The sequence below is a fragment of the Danio rerio genome, chromosome 19 (genome assembly GCF_049306965.1).
Source record: "Danio rerio strain Tuebingen ecotype United States chromosome 19, GRCz12tu, whole genome shotgun sequence".
In the NCBI taxonomy this organism is placed as follows: Eukaryota; Metazoa; Chordata; class Actinopteri; order Cypriniformes; family Danionidae; genus Danio; species Danio rerio.
Window position 1 is genome coordinate 13,736,051 of NC_133194.1, and position 18,794 is coordinate 13,754,844.

Here is an 18,794-nt window from a genome sequence, read left to right on the forward strand (position 1 = left end):
AACACCAATAGTCTCAAACTCAATTCCTGATGGGCTGCAGCTCTGCATAGGCTGTTTCTCAATTCCAAGAACGCAGAGAACAGACTTGTGTTCTTGTGAAGACAGGTTACCTTGAAAGAACAAACTTGGGAGACCGTGAGAACAGAGTGTACCTAGTTAGACCTTAATTAGCTTGTTCGGGTGTGTTTAATTTGAGTTGGAGCTGAAATCTGCAGGACACCGGACCTCCAGGAACAAGTTTGGTAATCTCTGTCCTATAGTGTGACATGGCAAAAATTAAGGAAACCTCTTAATAATATACACAGAGTGAGATTGATTTATCTTCATATAGTTTTATCAAGTTTACTTAAAATTATAAATCTATTTTTTCTTCACAACATGCTGGACATTTTAAGGACAACTAAACACCGTTTTACATTGCAAAACTTGACCCAAATATGTTACAAGGTTAATAAAAAAAACATCTGTAATAAGACACCAGAAATGTTCATCGTTTTTATTGTCAAAGTTGACAGTCAGGTGGATCATCCTTCAAAATAAAAGGCCTCGTAATCCTGTAAGAGCTAAACATCTCAAGTGCTTCACCAGCAGAGATATTTTCCATTGAATAATTGATTAAATTAATAACCTTCATTAATTACTTTGCACACTTGAAACAAAAGGGACTTGGCCATCATCACAGTCCACAGAAAAATGAAAAATCAGGTCACATAAATAAAACGCATGAACATGGCAGGAACATACTGAACGTGAACTCCAAACAGGACGTAAAGGCCATTGATGATATGTCAGAAATATTAGTGCATATTCAGCATTACCAGTATTTTAAACAATGGTCAAATCTCTACTAAATCTCACTGTACATTTATACCTGTCTGACACAGTTTTCAAGACCTAGACTAACAAACGGTTAAAGATTTCCTTGACTATATCCTTTTCAGTAATTTTTATAAAAATGTCTGGGTTGTTTCAAATCCATAAATAATTTAAATAATAATGTAACATGCAAAAACTAAAAGAGGCAGTGCTATGTTGTTATTGTTAGTTCAGTCCAAAATCTTAATTCTGTCCTCAGTGTCATCCAAATCCCCGAAATGTTCAAGATACCAAAAAGCTATCAGTGTTAAAACGGTTTATTCCTTAAAGAGACAGCCAAAATGAAAACTCTGCCATCATTTACTTTACCTTCTCCCAAACCAGTTTGAGTTTTTTTTTTCCTTTTTGTCATTTTGATCTGCTAAACATAAAAGAAGATATTTTGAAGAATGTTGGAAACCTGTATTGACTTCCAAAAGTATTTGTTTTTCAGAAGTTTCATTTTTGGGTGAACTGTCACTTTAAGTGTTCCAAATTGACCCAATCATTTCATAAAGGATTAAATATATGCTTTTTTCTTTAACGCATTCATCAGAAATCAAATATGGTAGAAATTGGAAGCATTGAACATGCACAAATTGATAATATTTTTTTTCTAGCATGTCAAGCATGTTAGGTTGAGCTTTTTTATGTACAGTATGTTCTTTCCAAAAGTTTCTGATTTCTTAAAATATTTTTGAAGAGTCAGAATTTTGGGTGAGCGTACAATCAAAGGCAGCACAGACAGCAGTAAACAATCTTCATGATCTTCTGGATGAACATTTCTTTTGACTTCAGAGTGACTTGAATTTTCATTTTGGCCAAGACTAATCTTATAATATTTTAATGAACAAAGTCACTCATAATATTTGGGCAAATCACTTTAGAAAATACTCTCATGTGTTAAAAACGTACTTCAGTCAAGTCCAGTCCAACATTTTTCAGCAAACTTTGTGTGTGCTGTCATATTATGTATTTAGTAACTACTGTAACTTTAGGAGTTATAATTTCACCATCCTGTGATAGCTAGCATTAAACATAAACAATAAGTGTAGAGCTTGCAGCCTACATTAGTTTAATATATGTTTAAGACAAAGTGCTTCATAAATTGTTTTATATTGTGTAACGATGTGAATCTTCAAGACATTATGGGAGACAAAGTCACTTCAAGCCCTTTCACCAGTGTCCAAATCTATTCTTTTTTCTTTCTAAAAGACACTTTGTCTTTGGTTTCTTGAAGTTTTTCATTAAACTTGTCTTTCGTTTCCTCCATTCTTTCGGAGAAACGATCCTTGGTTTCCTCCATCTTGCCAGAGATCCTCTCTTTGGTCTCCTCCATCTTCTCCTGCAGGTATTCTTTGACGGGTGGTGGAGTGGACATGTAGCCGTGTTTCCTCAGGTACTTCACAGACAAGGATGTTCCTCCTAGAGTCACCGTGTACCTCGCTGGAGTGGCGATCTTAAGGAGATCAGAGGAAAATAAATACCCCTCACAACCCTGACTTGTGTAAAAGTCAGAACTAGCATTGTAGTCAGTTGATATTTATAATTTTTCAAATATCAGAGTATTAAATGTCGATACATTTTCTGTTTGGCTGATATATTAGACGTGAGACTTTTGTTTCAACGGCACGGCAGACTTTTACAAATTAAAGATAAGATAAATCAAAGTTGCTGCAACAGGGGAAACCGCTGTAGCTCATATTTCCTACATAACAAATCTATTGAAATTTATTAATAATAATAATTCCTTACATTTATAAAGCGCTTTTCTGGGCACTCAAAGCGCTTTACACAATGGAGGAGGAATCTCCTCATCCACCACCAGTGTGTAGCATCAACCTGGATGACTTGACGGCAGCCATTTTGCGCCAGACCGCACACCACACACCAGCTGATTGGTGGAGAGGAGACAGAGTGATGAAGCCAATTATGATAAGGGGATGGTTAGGAGGCAATGATGAACAGAAGCCAGTGGGCAAATTTGGCCAGGATGCCGGGGTTAAACCCCTACTCTTTTTCAAAGGACATCCTGGGATTTTTAACGACCAGAGAGTCAGGACCTCGGTTTAACGTCTCATCCAAAGGACGGCGCTCACTGAGCAGTATAGAGTCCCCCGTCACTATACTGGGGCATTAGGACCCACACAGACCGCAGGTTGGGCGCCCCCTGCTGGCCTCACTATCACCACTTCCAGCAGCAACCTAGCTTTTCCATGTGGTCTCCCATCCAGGAACTGACCGGGCGCAGCCCTGCTTAGCTCCAGTGGGCAACCATGAGAGAGTTGCAGAGAGCTAGCTGTTGGTGATTTAATCGGACTAGTATAAGCGACAGTCTAACCACTTCTCCTCCTTACCTCCTCTATTTTGCATTTAAATACAGCATTCTGTTTAAAATTGAAAGCACAAATATGGCCTGTTTTCACTGAGTGGTACAATATAGTACGCTTTTATGGCCGTTTCCACTGTCAAAAGATACCAAAAAGCGAACCGTACCGTACCACTTTTTAGGGTACCCTTTCGAGAGAGCATCTAGCACAACAAAAGAATACCAAAAGGCGGAGCTACACGCGCAGTTGAACACTATTGGTTTACAGAGACTAGCTTGTATACTAGACAGGAGAATGAAAACAAAGTAAGGCGACATTTTTAAATATACAGACCTTACACAGTCATAATATATACATATAATAATGAGCCATGGTAGGCCCAAGCATATGCAAACCTTGGTGACATCGTATTAAACAGCCAAAAAGCCAAGAAGAACAGCAGAATCTACTCTGTGCCCTGTTGTTGTTTATAAGGCCATCTAAAGCATAAGCGGTATCACTTTCTCGCGTGCACTCACCGCACTTCAACATTTAAAATAACAAACTTTTTGATCTGATGATAATAACTTGCACAAGATTATTGAAGTGCTTCTGACATCTTTTCAGAAACAAAAACAAACGGCCAGAGTGAAGCTCGAAAAAACAAAGGAGATGGCTGAAAAATGATCCTTTCAGCAAACAAAAACAAACTGCCATGTTTAACTATTATCATCACTTTTTGGACTATTATGAACTTGAAATGATGAAATTACTCTCTAACAGAGGTTACATGTGCTGGTGAAGATTAAAGACACAGATGAAAAGTTTGCACTGATTGTAGGCTATATGTTGCATGTTTTTGAAGCCAAATAAGGACTAAATGTCTGCTGTGTGTAGTTTTACTGTAATTGGTAACATATCATAGACTGTAAGAGGCTGTATGCGTTCATATATGTTGCATTTATGCATTTATTTTGTACAATTGCAGACGTTACAGTAGGCTATTTGTGATCATTGACCTGCAGTTATAATCCAATCATGGTAATCCATAATCCAACAATTATACACAAGTATTTATAGTGTATAAAGCATCTGATTTGTCAAAAGTGCTTCTCATATGATATGTGAACGACACGCACAGCTTTACTTTGACATTTACTTGAGTGAGAATGATGTCAACTGCAACTTTGTCGTGCACCATGCTTACCAGCAGTGGAAATGCAAGCCTGATAAAGGTGACCCTTACAGACCCGTAATGTACTGCACCACTCAGTGGAAATGGGCAATTACATTGTTTAAACTGTCTATCCCTTTACAGCAGTGTTGGGGTTACACCAGGGGGTGTCAAACTCAATTCCTGGAGGGCCGAAGCCCCGCACAGTTTAGTTCCAACCCTGCTCCAACACACCTACCTGTAGGTTCAAACAAGCCTGAAGGACTCAATTAGTTTGATCAGGTGTGTTTAATTAGGGTTGGAACTAAACTGTGCAGAGCTGCTGCCCTTTTGGAACTGAGTTTGACACATGTGGGTTACACATTACAAGAAACGCGAGTTATGTAATAAAATTAGCTTTCTAAGTATTGAGTGGAGTAATGGAATAAAAACATTAAATAATAACATTTGAGCTACTTTAAAAAAAATATAATGCTAGTTACTTGTCAGCTTAATTGATTAGCTATTAAAAAATAAAATGCTAAATTAAAATTAAGGCAGTCATATTGAATCCCACACTCGATGAGAGAATTTGTTCATTATTTTGAACATATTGAAAATAAGAAAAAAGGGATTTTCTCAATGGACAGCGATTTTACTTAACTACTAAGGCAAAAAGTTGCTTTAAACTGTAGGTGAATGTGTAGTTTATAGAGTGTTTTAATAAATGCAGAGCACCTCTATTAAAATTTCTGATAGAGATCAAGCCTCAAAAAAAAAGCAACGTAAAAGTAAAGCAAAAGTAACTCAAAAGAATGTAATGCATTACTTAACATAAAATTTAACTGAGCAACACAACTAGGTTATTTTTGAGGAGTAACTCAATATAGTAATGTATTACTTTCAAAAGTAGCTTTCCCAACACTGCCCACTACAGTATATACTAAACCAGTGGTTCTCAAACTGTGGTACGCGTACCACTAGTGGTACGCGGGCTTCCTCCTAGTGGTACGCGGAGGAATCGCCAAATAATGAAAGAAACAATTAACACTTTTAATCCTTTGATGCGTAATATAACATCGATGTGACCAGCATTGGCTGTTTTGTGAAGCGTACGATCACAACGCTGTGCTTAGAATGTTTACTTTAGTGCTTTGTGACATAAGCTGCTGAAAATCAGTTTCCGAAGTTTAAGAATTGATTCTGAAGGGTGATTTGACTGACATGAAAAGTAGCCAATCACAGTCCACTTTTTCTAGTCGCGTGAAACGTAAGGGCGGGACAAAGGCTTTCTGTGTTGCAGAGACAGAAAAGACAACTGAAAAACAAAAGTTTTGTTGGAATAGTGCTTCTCGGATGTTTTCACTAGATGTCTAGCTGAGTAATTAAACCGCGGACATATTTCCTGCCTTTTTGATTATCTACATACACGTTTCGCTCTCCGACAGCCAGTCGACTCGCCTCTGACCTGTCACTCCTCTAAATACATTCTGAATGGCGGCGCGGGAATGGAGGTATTGCGCAATAACTCATTTCTGCAAATGTGGCGAGTGCTTTATTTTAACACGAGAGAGCGCATTCATGTACGCAAATCGCTAAAACAGATATGCGAGCTCCTAAATAGGCTTTTTTTTTAAATGAACTGCAAGTCCTCTCATGATCGCCTGTGTGCTCAGATTAAATACAATCGCGATCTCTCCACTATTAAAGTAGACATTATTTATCTTTGCTCCTTGACTAAATTTAGTCAAAAGTATTCAAAGTTATCAAGTATTTAGAATTAGATTGATGCATGATCGATGACTATTCAAATTGTCTTCTTATTTGGCTGTATTGTGAAGTAAAACTTACTTTTAGCAAAGGTGGAACTTATTTCTTTACGACAAACGAATAATGCTGGAAATGTTTCTGGATGAGGTATTTGTGTGATTTATACATTTAGCTGTATTCTGATCTGTGTTAAAGCATTACAGGTCAAAACAATTCGTTGTTACTTATTGTTTATTTATCAAAATTAACAATAAGGCTCTTAAAACACTGCGTTGATAAATGTAGTGTCATATTTTAAATACCTCAAGTAAAATGAAGTCATTTGTTTTATTTTTTTACTGAAAGTGTACTTGTATTTTTTTTTTTGTATTTTAGATTAAGATCAAGTGTAAAATAAAATCTACATGTGATATACAGCTATTTAAGAAACAAATTTGCCATATTGTAAAGAAAAATAGTGTAAAATATATAAATAAAAGGCTAAATTTAAATATTTTTACCATATACTTTAATTAAACCTTTCAAAGCTTGAAAATATTGTTTAAAAAATGGGCAAAAAGTGTCTCTATGGCCTTAAAGTTTATGTGGTAGTTTTGCGAGTGCTATTGAAAAAAAATTAATTGTCATGAAAGGAAAAATCAACCATACTTCCTTTGTTAGTGAAAATTCCTATACATGTAGCTTTGAGATTTAAGCAATTAAACCATTCAATCAGGTTTACACTTAAAGTGATTTCAAAATGAAAATCCGATAATTTTTTTTTCAAAAGTAACCAACTAGTACTTTTTGAAAGAGTACTTTGTACTTTTACCTAATATTAGTATTATTTACTAAAATTTGTGTTATTTTAGCAGTGTAATAGTATTTTTCCTTGAGTACAAAAAGATTTCACAATCATTAAGTGCAGGTTTATTATATTATTAATATATGATTAATAAATATTATTAGTATTATTATTATTAATGGTTTTTATGTGTATCTATTCCTATGCAATGTTTTATGGGTTGCTGAGAATACATTTCAGGTCTTCAATACATAGCATGTCAGTCTTGAAAAAAAAAAATAGGTGCTGGAATTGATTTTCATTAGGCTGTGCCTGTATGAACCCTGTCATATGTACATTTAACATTTCAAGATTTGTCTAAAAGTGTATGAATATGACATATAGCCTATATTTATGAGGTCCAAGCAGCATTTCCAGCTTTTGATGAATAGGCTATTATGAATACTTTAGATTTAAGTGCAGCAGTTTTCTTTTTACTTTTTAAGAACAGCGCCATTTTTTATGAACCTTTAAAAGCACATTTTAACAAAAACATTTTTTTTTTTACCTGCAAGCACAGTTAATGTTCAGACTATTTAAAATGTTTAAAGTGACTGACAATAATACATATTCTTAATAATAGGAATTAATCTGCATCGTTTTAAAACTGTGCACACCTGTAGCTGCTTAATTAGGCCCACGACGCTATTTTTTAATACTGGTAAAAAAATAGCGTCGTAAGGTGGTACTTGGAGAGACAATTTTTTTCTAAGGTGGTACTTGGTGAAAAAAGTTTGAGAACCACTGTACTAAACTATGTGTCATTCGCTGTAAAGACAATAGTGATTTCTGATGAATCTATATATTATGTAGGGGACTTTAGATATAAATGATTATTTATTTACAAGTTAGAATTGCATCTTTATTTTGGAGCACAATAAAGCTCACAGAACCCCTTAAGACTAAATTATCCAATTTGGATTTCATGGGGTATTAAAATGTATGCTCAGTTTTTCCTGAATTAGTCAACCGACACCATATCTAATTTACCTGTATTTATGCACTTTTACTAATTATTTTGTGAAATTAAACCTAAACTGCCTTGATTTGGCTTCCATCTTGGGGATTCCTGAAGTTCTATAACTTAATAAGACAATTAAATGCATGAAACTACTTTGTATTGTTTTCAATGTTTCAACAAATGTTGAAACGTTAATATATTCGGCTAAAAAATAACTTGGCTCGCTCACCTTGTACATAGCATATGCTGTCAGTGCGTAGCCGCTCTGAGAGTTCTCCAGGAGCTTCACTACCTTGTCAGGAAACCCAACGTACTCGAGAAACGGCACCAAATTCACTCCTCTAAAGACAAAAAAATAAGAGAGAACAAACATTTATTTCATAACAAAGGGACGTTTCACATCTAAAAGGTGAATGTGCTGTCATTTATTACTCACCCTCAATTTTAAATGGTTTTGCTATTTTTTTTTTTTAAACATTAAATAAGATGTTTTGACTAGAACTTGTTTTGATGACCAGTGACTAAAAGATAAAAAACACGAGTAAGGTCTGAACATATTTTCATTTAGGGCAGGGCAATAATTCTATATCGATGATTATCACAATATCTAATTTTGGATAAAACGATGACAGTTCGATAACTGCTTGAAAATATTTATGCACAATGCGTAACGCTGTGCAGGCATTTTGCAGCCTGCCCTTCCGGATGTCGCACGCAGTATACAAGTTTACAGCCATACACTGTTAGTTGCACTTGAAGGAGTAAGAAAAAAATAAGGTAAAAAAGGTCAATCACAGACATTGTTGACAAGAAACGTCACTAGACTTAAGTAGTCTTGAGCTACATAGTTTTTTGCGAGATGGACACGAACTAAAAATACATGTTTATAAATATATATTTCTTTGAAAATGTATCTTTTTGTATAATGTGTGAATTAATTTTGATGTATATTTTGCTGGTCAGCTATCTACACAATAAACAAGAAGAACGAATAACATTAACGAATAAGGTTAAGCGATTTCAAACAAGCCTGCTATATTCTTTAGCGCCAAAACAAACTATCAAACTATTTTCAGGGTTTCAGTTTGAGCTGCATGAGCTGGAGTCTTGTAATGTGTATTTATATAGCGCATTTATTGTGTATGGCCGTACACCCAAAGTGCTTCACAATCATGAGGGGGGTCTCTCCACACCACCACCAGTGTGCAGCATCCACTTGGATGATGCGACGGCTGCCACAGGACAACGGCGCCAGTGCGCTCACCACACACCAGCTATTGGTGGAGAGGAGAGACAGTGATAGAGCCAATTCGGTGGAAGGGGATGATTGGGAGGCCATGATCGTAAGGGCCGATAGAGGGACTTTGGCCAGGACACCGGGGTTACATCCCTGCTCTTTCACGAGAAGTGCCTTGGGATTTTTAATGACCACAGAGAGTCAGGACCTCGGTTTAACATCTCATCCGAAAGACGGCGCCCACTGACAGTGTAGTGTCCCCTTCACTTTTTACTGGGGCATTAGGACTCACACAGACCACAGGTTAAGCGCCCCCTGCTGGCCTCACTAACACCACTTCCAACAGCAACCTAGTGTTCCCTAGAGGTCTCCCATCCAGGTACTGACCAGGCTCAGCCCTGCTTAGCTTCAGTGAGTAACCGGTCTTGGGCTGCAGGGTGAAATGGCACCTTAAGGCTTATTGCGTCTCATAGCGCAAAGCATAACTACACTTTTAAATGTCCATGCTTAATCAGTCATCGATAAGATCTATCGATTAAAGCGTTATCGACAATCGATAGATTATCAAGTAAACGTTAGCATACCTAAATAAAATATATTGAACTCACCTTTTACTTGTTCCAAAACTGTTTTTTTTCTGATGTTGAACAATAACATCCAATAACTTGTAGGTAATTGTTGAAAACATGAACAGTAAATGCTAAATTAAGATTGTTCTTTTGCTTATTATTTTATTATTTATAATGTCAGACAGCTAAAACATTTCACAAACTGTGTTAAATCAGCTGCACAAAGGGATTGGCATGCTGAAAATCCTATAAAATTGATAAGATACCAGGGTTCAACGCTAAGGATTTTTTGTACTGGTCTGATCGGGCCAGTGGTTCAGATTTTTACCTGCCCTGCCAAAATTTTCAATGGCCCCAACAAAAAAAAAAGGAACTTAATAGCTATATTTTAGCCGCGTATTTTAAATAATGTGTCAAAAATAAAGTTTGTGAATCTACAATTTTAATACTTAAAAAAAAATTATTAAAGTGTTATGCAAACAAAAAGAGTAGTATGGAAAATGTGGAGGTATTTTATTACAGTTCGAAATTATTTAACAAAAGGTGGGCTGACTTGTTAAACTGACGGCAAACTGTGCAAAACATCACTTCATTTTTTTTGTCACTTTGTTCACCTGTAAATGTCTGCTTCCAAAACATTAGAAACAGACATTTTCTTTTAGCCTTATATTTTGATATTGCTGCCATGTTGCTGTTTCTTCCCTGTTCTGGATGTTACCAGGTTATGGAAAAAAATTGCATGCTCAAAACATCAAATGAGATAAGAGGAACCTTAAAGAAATGTGGTGTTTACTACATCACAGACAAGGTAGTGTTTAAAGACTTAAAAGCACAAACTTAAAATGAACGCAATTGACAAATAGCAGACAAATTAAATGTTAGTGACAAGGCAGTACTGTCCCAATCGGGCCAGTAATGATCCTGTCTACTGTCCCAAGCGTCTCTCACGCTGGCCCTGGGCCACCGGGCAGTCCTTATTGTTGAGCCCTGGATACAAAGATTTTACATTTATCGTGATGATTATCGATGTCCACCGATATAAAAAAGAAATTGTAATTTTTTTTGCCATATTGCCCAGCTCTATTTACATTATTATTTTGTTAGCTATTCTACAAGAAGGTCATTAAGACCAAAAAGACCATTTCAGAGAGAAAAATACAAATATAGACACACAGATTGACAGGCAGACATTCTCACTTTGGAATTAAATGAGTGTTGAGTAAATAATGAGAGAATCTTAATTTTGTTGTGAATACACCCTTTAATAAAATAGTCAAACGTTCAAACTAGCATCGCATCTGTAATATAAGCCAAAGCTGTATGCATGCAGACGGTTGGTGAACATATGACAAGGCAAACTGATAACTAGGAGCCTGTCAGCAGAGTGAGGTCATGGTAAATGAAACAGCACATTTTCAAGCATCCATTACCACCTCCCACATTTCTGAAATGTCTAGACAGTGGTGACCCACATTCAGCCAGATGTACAGCAGAGTAAACATTCCAGTGTGCCATTTACCTCAATCCACCACGCGCCGTACACATACAATGACCAAGCAAAAAAGAAAATGACCCATCTCCCCCCCGCACATACCTGCTCCACCTGACAACCGCCTGCACTGTATGAGCACTCAAGCTTTTTAAAATCGCTTTGATTTGTCAAAAGAGACTGACTTCAATAAACCACTGACTTCAATGAATCAATTTGAAATTTCATCAACATACTGATATATTGAACAAGACAACATTAAAGCAATTTTCGAAGCCATTATTTTGTTTATGGTGATTCATGCATATTTAAAAAACAGAACAAATGAATAAATAAATAAAAATCCCATTATATTTTTCACTTATTTTACCTTTCTTCTATACCACTGTTTCAGTTCTCCTAAAAACGGTCTGTTCACTTCCTGTTACAAAGAAGCCCCTCTCTCAGAAATACCCACTGAGTACTGATTGGCTACCATTTGGGGCACATTTAAAACAAAAGCAGTTTATGAAGGTTCCATATAATGAAAATCTGAATATACCTGAATATTATATCAGTACATGGACATTACACACCATTAGCTTTATTTTCTACAATATTTATAGATGTTTTAAGGCTGTAAAACCCTTCACTACACACTTCATATCATAAACTTTTCTCAGACAGGCATTAACACTTTTCACACTTTTCTCTTGTTTAAACATTCTATAGTTCAAACCATTGTAGAAAAAAAAAGTCTGATAGTATACAATGAAACCAAAGATCAAAACCATTTGATCGTCCTTTATTTATTCCATAATGGTGCCCTACACCTGCCTAACCTTTAGCATGTTAAGAAGTTCAACTTTTTGTGTGATGATTATCATTTTCCTCTGCCTTTTGGGTGCTAGCGCAGGTGCCTTTGACGGTGCAGAACGTTTTATAAACATTGTGAAGAGAAAACTTGCAAAGATACAGTGCAGACTCCCACTGCAAGCATTAAAGATTTATGTAAATTTGACAAGCTAAACGTGTTCTGTACTGTACAGGAGACACGGCACAAAGAAGATTGATTGACAATGGTCTACAGCCAGTCAGAATGCAAAACACAATGAGCTAATCAGGAAGCAGAACACAATGACCTTTAAAAAAAAAAGCATGTCAAATTGTGTGAAAAACTTTTTACGAAACAGGGAAAATTTCATCTATTTTGTTAGTTTAATGTGTATATTCTAAAATTTGCCATGTATGTTTGTAATGAGCCAACAAACACATGTAAAGTGCATAATGTCAAATCACTCAGCTTTTCCTGTCATTTTTCATGAGTGAAAAATGGCAGTAAACATTATGAAACTTAGCAGAGGCTGAAATTAATCCCTGCTTGTGTTTTATATTTAAACTCACAAAATACAATTCTAAATACATCAATCTATTCCATTTGTTTGGTATAATTATAATTTAGCTTATATTTAATCCACAACATATAACCAGGGCCAGACGGAATCTGCGAACGTTTTTTGCTATTTCTGCGGAGAATTTTGGTAAAAATCTGCGGATTTCTGCGGAATTATTTTGGGAGTATCCAGCGGAGTATCATAACTTACACTTTAATATATTAAATAAAAAGTAATAAATTACTGAATAAAAACTGAATAAATTCAGAATTACATTTACTCAAGTAAATAAACAGAATTTATAATGGGCTAAAAATCTGCAGAAATTTGCGGAACTCTGTGGAAAATCTGCGGAATTCTGCACGCGTAGATTCTGTGTGGGCCTACATATAACTAAGGTGCAGTAAGAAAGAAGCAGACTTGGATGCCTACCGATAGCTCACTCACACCTAATGTTAACCGCTTCTCCACTTGAAATGATTGGCATTTAACAAGGCACTTACTCAGTTTGGTAAAACATTTTTGACAAATAAAGAATAATTATTTTGCACATGCGTGTATTTCAGCATACACTGTGTGTGTCAGGCACTGTCATGAGGTGTGGAGTGTCAAAGCAGAGCTTATTAATATTCACAACTGTTCCAAACCAAACTTTTTAGTCTAGTGGTTATGTCTGCAATAATAAATAAGTTAAACTTAATAACTTAATTAAACTTAATAAATATATATATTTTTCTGGAGAATTCTGGAACTTCCCAAGCCCCACACCCACACCCACCCACACACACAAATATATATCAGTATAAGTGAACGATTAAATAGTGAATCAAAAGTATGGCATCTTTTTTTTTTACTGCACTGTTAGTAGCTTATTAATCAAATAAACAAATTACTTTAAAAATAGCAACTTTTTCGATCTTTGTACAGATAGCTGGATATTAATTTGGTTAAAGCTCTAGCCTCACTCCTCCTGAATAGTGAAGCTGCGGGCTCTTTGATTGCCCCCTGGTGACGGGTTGCCAGACAGGTCATAAACCCCACCTTCTCCATGTAAATGAATAGAACTCGAGTCCAAATAAAATAAAATACAAATTACACCTGTAATAAAATTCCCAGAAAGATGGTTTTAGTTATTTAAGGCAGTTGTTATCCATCTGATATAGGTTCAGGGGTCCATTCTTCGAGCATGGATTACACAATTCGCTGGATTTGGTTATTGACGATTTGACTTGTTGCAGGATTATTTAATTTTTCAAGACTCATCTGAGTGTTTTTGTCTTAGCAACAGTTCTGGTAGCTCAAACCTGCTTGGGAGCAGGCTCATTTCATAGAAACAGGACTAGATCGGATTTAAAAATATATGCAGAGTTTATGCAGGTTTTTACAGAGTTAAATTTAAGACTTTTTAAGACTAATATGACTTAAATTTTAGACTCAAAGCGCTAAAGTATAATGAATTTTTCAAATGGCCCAGATGGAAGATTTTTATTTGCCCTATCAAAAAATGTTTTATTATAATTTAATACATTTATTAATACAATAATTATTTTATATTTGAATATTTTAGATTCAAAATATTTTAAATATTGTTTAAAAACAAGCAAGCTCTACTTGTATCTATACACTTTTTTTCACAACATAAGTTTTCTTTAAAATAAAAAAAGAACAAATGTTTTAAAAGTTTAAAATTCAAAGTTAAAAAAAGTTTCATTATAGTAAATACTATAATAAACTAAATCTACATGAAGAACTTTTTAAAAAATGTTAAATAACCATTATGATAGAGTTAAAAATTACTTTAAGTTTTATTGAGATGGATTATTGATTGTATGGGTTTTGGCCAGATTGGGTAGCGATTCAAATGGTTTTTGCATTCAATGGAAGAAGACGGTGTCACATCATCCATATTTTAGTTATATTGTCAAAATGCTGTTTTAAATCCATTCCAACTGCATACTCTTTTTATTGTCTGTTTATGGAAGTGTGTTATTCAAAACATCACAAAAATTAGATTAAGATAAAATTGGTTTTAATTTCGCACATTCAGACAATCTTCTTAGTAATATATTTTCAAAAAAGTAAAATATTCTTTGCAAATTCTAAATAGGGAAATCAAGTAAGCAGTCAATGACTTTCATTACTGTTTACAGTCAATAAATAGTGCTAATGTTGTTTTTAAGTTGTACTTGAATGTGATTTCAGACCGGATATTCAAAGTACTAGACCATTTCACAAGTTTTCAAAAATGAAGGAATGTGAGAATATAAAACTAAATTTTCCTCATTCATTAAAATTAGAAAGAGATAAATAGAGCACATAAAAATAAACAGTGTTAATTTATAGCATGGGGGAAAAGTTTAGATTTTGAATATGGGAAATCAATTTTTGTTTTATATTAAATGTATTAATAAACTACCACAATTCGGAACATTTTGTGAAAAGTATCCATGTATATGCAAATATAAAGTTCATATTTTCGCAGAATAAAACCCTTTAGTCTTGTACAACAGCCATCCATGTTAGGCTGCAAATAAGCATGTTGGGATTATTCTGCGATAATAAATGCCTGGAGGCACTTCATCCATTGCTTTTATATAATAATCCATAATCAATATCACTAAATAAACTAAATTCTGTTCTTGATCCACTCACTTCATTGCAGCATAGTAGAAGGTGCCGAACCACATGGTAGAGGTCAGCAGGTGCACAGGGATCATGACTTTGCCGTACTGCTTAAAGGTTTTCTTGAATCTCTGAATGAGGCCACTGGATTTGTCATGCAGTGGGTCTGGCTCTTCCTGTCCTGAAGCAGAGGTTTTCTGTGAGGTCGGAGAGCAGAGGGCGGTGGTGGAGTTGAGCCATCGCTGGCTGGAAATCAGCTGTTTCAGGCTGCGATGGGACGGGGAATCCTGCATCCGTCTGGTATGGCAATGGGACACAGGGCTGATCTGCAGCAGGACAGACGTCTGCCTGAAGACTCCAGAACACACAAACCGCTGCATCACAAAAGCAGGTTCTTCCCCCAAACGTCTGTCAAAATAAAAATGAGAAAAATTACCAAACTTAGCTCACAATAAAGCAAAAGAGCTTTGGAAACAGAAGACATATACAAAAGACAAAATGAAAAAAAGCATTCCATTAGTAAAATATTATTTTTATAGGTGCATAGCCATTTTGCATCTAATAACATTTACATAGGTTATATTATATACATTAGGGGTGGTCCTGGAGGGACGATGACCTATAAACTTTAGTTTCAACCCTAATTAAACACGCCTGAACAAGCTAATCAAGCTCTTTCTAGGTATACTAGAAACTTCCAGACAGGTGTGTTGAAGGAAGTTGGAGCTAAACTATGCGGGGACACCGCCCTCCAGGACCATGTTTGGACACCGCTGACAAACATAAAACACACCTTTAAGTAAAGGGTCTACTTTAATGTTTCAAACAGCTTTAATGAAAATAAAATGTCAAAATATTGTTGAAGTTATGTTTTACGTGGGGCGACATGGTGCCTCAGTGGTTTGCACTGTTGCCTCACAGCAAAATGGTCGCTGGTTCGAGTCCCGGCTGGGTCAGTTGGCAGTTCTGTGAGGAGTTTGCATGTTCTCCCGGTGTTTGTGTAGGTTTTCCCCAGGTATTCCGGTTTCCCTCACAGTCCAAACACATGAGCTATTGGTGAATTGAATAAACTAAATTGTCCTTAATGTATGTGTGTGAATGAGTTTGTATGGGTGTTTCTCAGTACTGCGTTGCAGCTGGAAGGGCATCCGCTGTGTAAAACATATGTTGGATACAATGGTGATTCATTCCGCTGTGGCAACTACTGATAAAAAAAAAAAAAAAAAGAGACTAAGCCGAAGGAAAATGAATAAATGTTCACATAAGAGACACATTTATGTAAAATTTAAAAATCATAGGCTACTTATTCTGATCTGCATTTATTCAAATATATATTTAAAATAATATGTGAACAAGCAAAATATTTTTCATTCATTCATTTTCTTTTCAGCTTAGTCCCTTTATTATCAGGGGTCCCCACAGTGGAATGAACCACCAGCTTATACAGCATATGTTTTAAGCAGTGGATATCCTTCCAGCTGGAACCCATCCTTTATTATCAGGGGTCCCCACAGTGGAATGAACCACCAGCTTATACAGCATATGTTTTAAGCAGTGGATATCCTTCCAGCTGGAACCCATCACTGGGAAACATCCATACACTCTTGAAATCACACACATACACTGCTGACAATTTAGCTAATCCAATTCACTTAAACCTCATGTCTTTGGACTTGTGGGGGAAACCGGAGCACCTGGAGGAAACCCACGGCAACACATGGAAAACATGCAAACTCCACAAAAAATGTTAACTGGCACAGCCAATGTTTGAACCAGCGACCTTCTTGCTGTGAGGCGACATCACTACCTACTGCGCCACTCTACATTTAAATGTAAATCACTGCAAATTTCTGACTTTTTGGCAATTGCGCAAAACGCAGTGGTTTTAAATTTCGTGGCAAAGTATTAAGAATTAAAATTATAATGAATTAGTATTTTGTGGTTGCACTGCGAGTGTTAAATACATAAAAAATATGTCAATTTAACATTTGGAGAAATTATTTTTTTTTAAACTTTCTAAATCACACCATCCTCTGGTTTTTAATTTCTGCTTGACAATGGTGTTAATGAACACCTAATACAAAGACACTTAACAATTTTTCCCGTATCTATCAAACAGTTATTTTAAACATGTACAAACCTTTGGGCAGCACTGCACGTTTTTTAATTGATAATATGTATGGTATACAATTACAAAGTTGAACTGTAATTTATTTATTATTGACATTAGACAATTATGAATGCATATGAAGAATACATGACGTGAAATATGATATTGCAAATTAATAAACATCTTTAGTAACTAAAGAGCAAACACTTATTAATATTTTATAATGTGCTTTAAAGCATGCTTTCAACAGGGACACTGGTGATTTTATTTAACAAGTTAACAGACAAACCCTGTAGAAACCCAGCAAGCTTTTTCTGTTTTTAAAAGATTTCTTTGCTTAAACAAGGCTAAATTTGGGCTGTCAGTGAAAATCCAACAGACGTTTAAGAATAGGCCACATCTAGACTAATCATCAAATAAACAGATATGAATGACAACACATACTGTATATAGTCTGTCTAATCTGTCTATTTTTGGGCTATTCTTGGATGTTTATTACTGACAGCTCAAGTTAAGCCTTGTTTTAGCCAAGCTGTCTACGTTTAGATGTCTATTAAACACAAAATTGTTTGCTGAGAAAATTATAAACATCGGACATAATATCAGTATTTCCTACCTTCAATATGCCATCAATAAGGACGTCACTGGTCTTGGTTAAACAGCTGAAAAATGACAGAAATATATAAGCTGCACATTCTCAGAAGACCACTTATAAATAATACAACATGGACCGACTTCCTAAAATCAATTGCATAAAAAAAACTCCTGACAAAACTTGTGCTACGATGGTCACCAAACGTGAGTCAGCTAGCTTTGCTAAGTGGTGTCCACCTATCCGAACAGCTATACTGATCAAAGTTTCACTCGTTTTTAGTGTAAACAAACAGAAACGATGATCGGAAATATGTACAGCTACATACGTGAGAGCTGAGATCCAACATGATGTGATTTCGCCAACATAAACACATTTTATTCATGTCCCTTCTGTCATTCAGAGAATTCCTCAGCAGACGCAGCGACATGACACATGGTGACTGAGCTCGCAGTGTGTTGTGGGAAATATAGTTCAGCCGTGCTGCGAGAACAACTGTTGTATAAGAGGCCAAAGCTCTGTGGAACTATGTTTCCCACAATGCGTAACAATGTCGCGAGTGATTACCATTTGAACGTGTATATTGCAGCATTGTATTAAAATCCCCCAGATTCGACTTTTTACCTACATAATATTTATAAAAATTTGTAATTTTTCTCCATCCAAGCTCCCTATAAAACTTTAAATTTCATGAACAGGCTCCTTTTCTCATGGAAATTATTTTGACATCACAATGATAAATACAATACAAAAACAAAAGAAAAATTACAATTATTCAAAGAGAAGAGTTAAGGCTTCAGGATATTCTTTTTAATTCTCCAATAGATAAAATTAATTGGAAAAAAATGGCTCATACCTTACAAGTTTTGAGTTCCCAACAAAGTTAAAGAAATTACACTTTAAAGCGTTACACAACATCTACCCCACACAA

General features: G+C 35.6%; 1 protein-coding gene across 1 annotated transcript; it reads right to left on the reverse strand.

The window, feature by feature from the left end:
• Positions 1 to 1,227: 1,227 nt before the first annotated feature.
• Positions 1,228 to 18,307, reverse strand: fam210aa (family with sequence similarity 210 member Aa). Its single transcript, NM_001044994.2, has 5 exons — positions 18,192 to 18,307; positions 17,888 to 17,933; positions 15,192 to 15,569; positions 8,101 to 8,212; positions 1,228 to 2,314 (listed from the first exon to the last, which is right to left on the reverse strand). The coding sequence occupies exons 3-5, from the start codon at positions 15,539 to 15,541 to the stop codon at positions 2,048 to 2,050; spliced, it is 729 nt and encodes a 242-aa protein (NP_001038459.1). The 5' UTR covers positions 15,542 to 15,569; positions 17,888 to 17,933; positions 18,192 to 18,307; the 3' UTR covers positions 1,228 to 2,047.
• Positions 18,308 to 18,794: the final 487 nt, after the last annotated feature.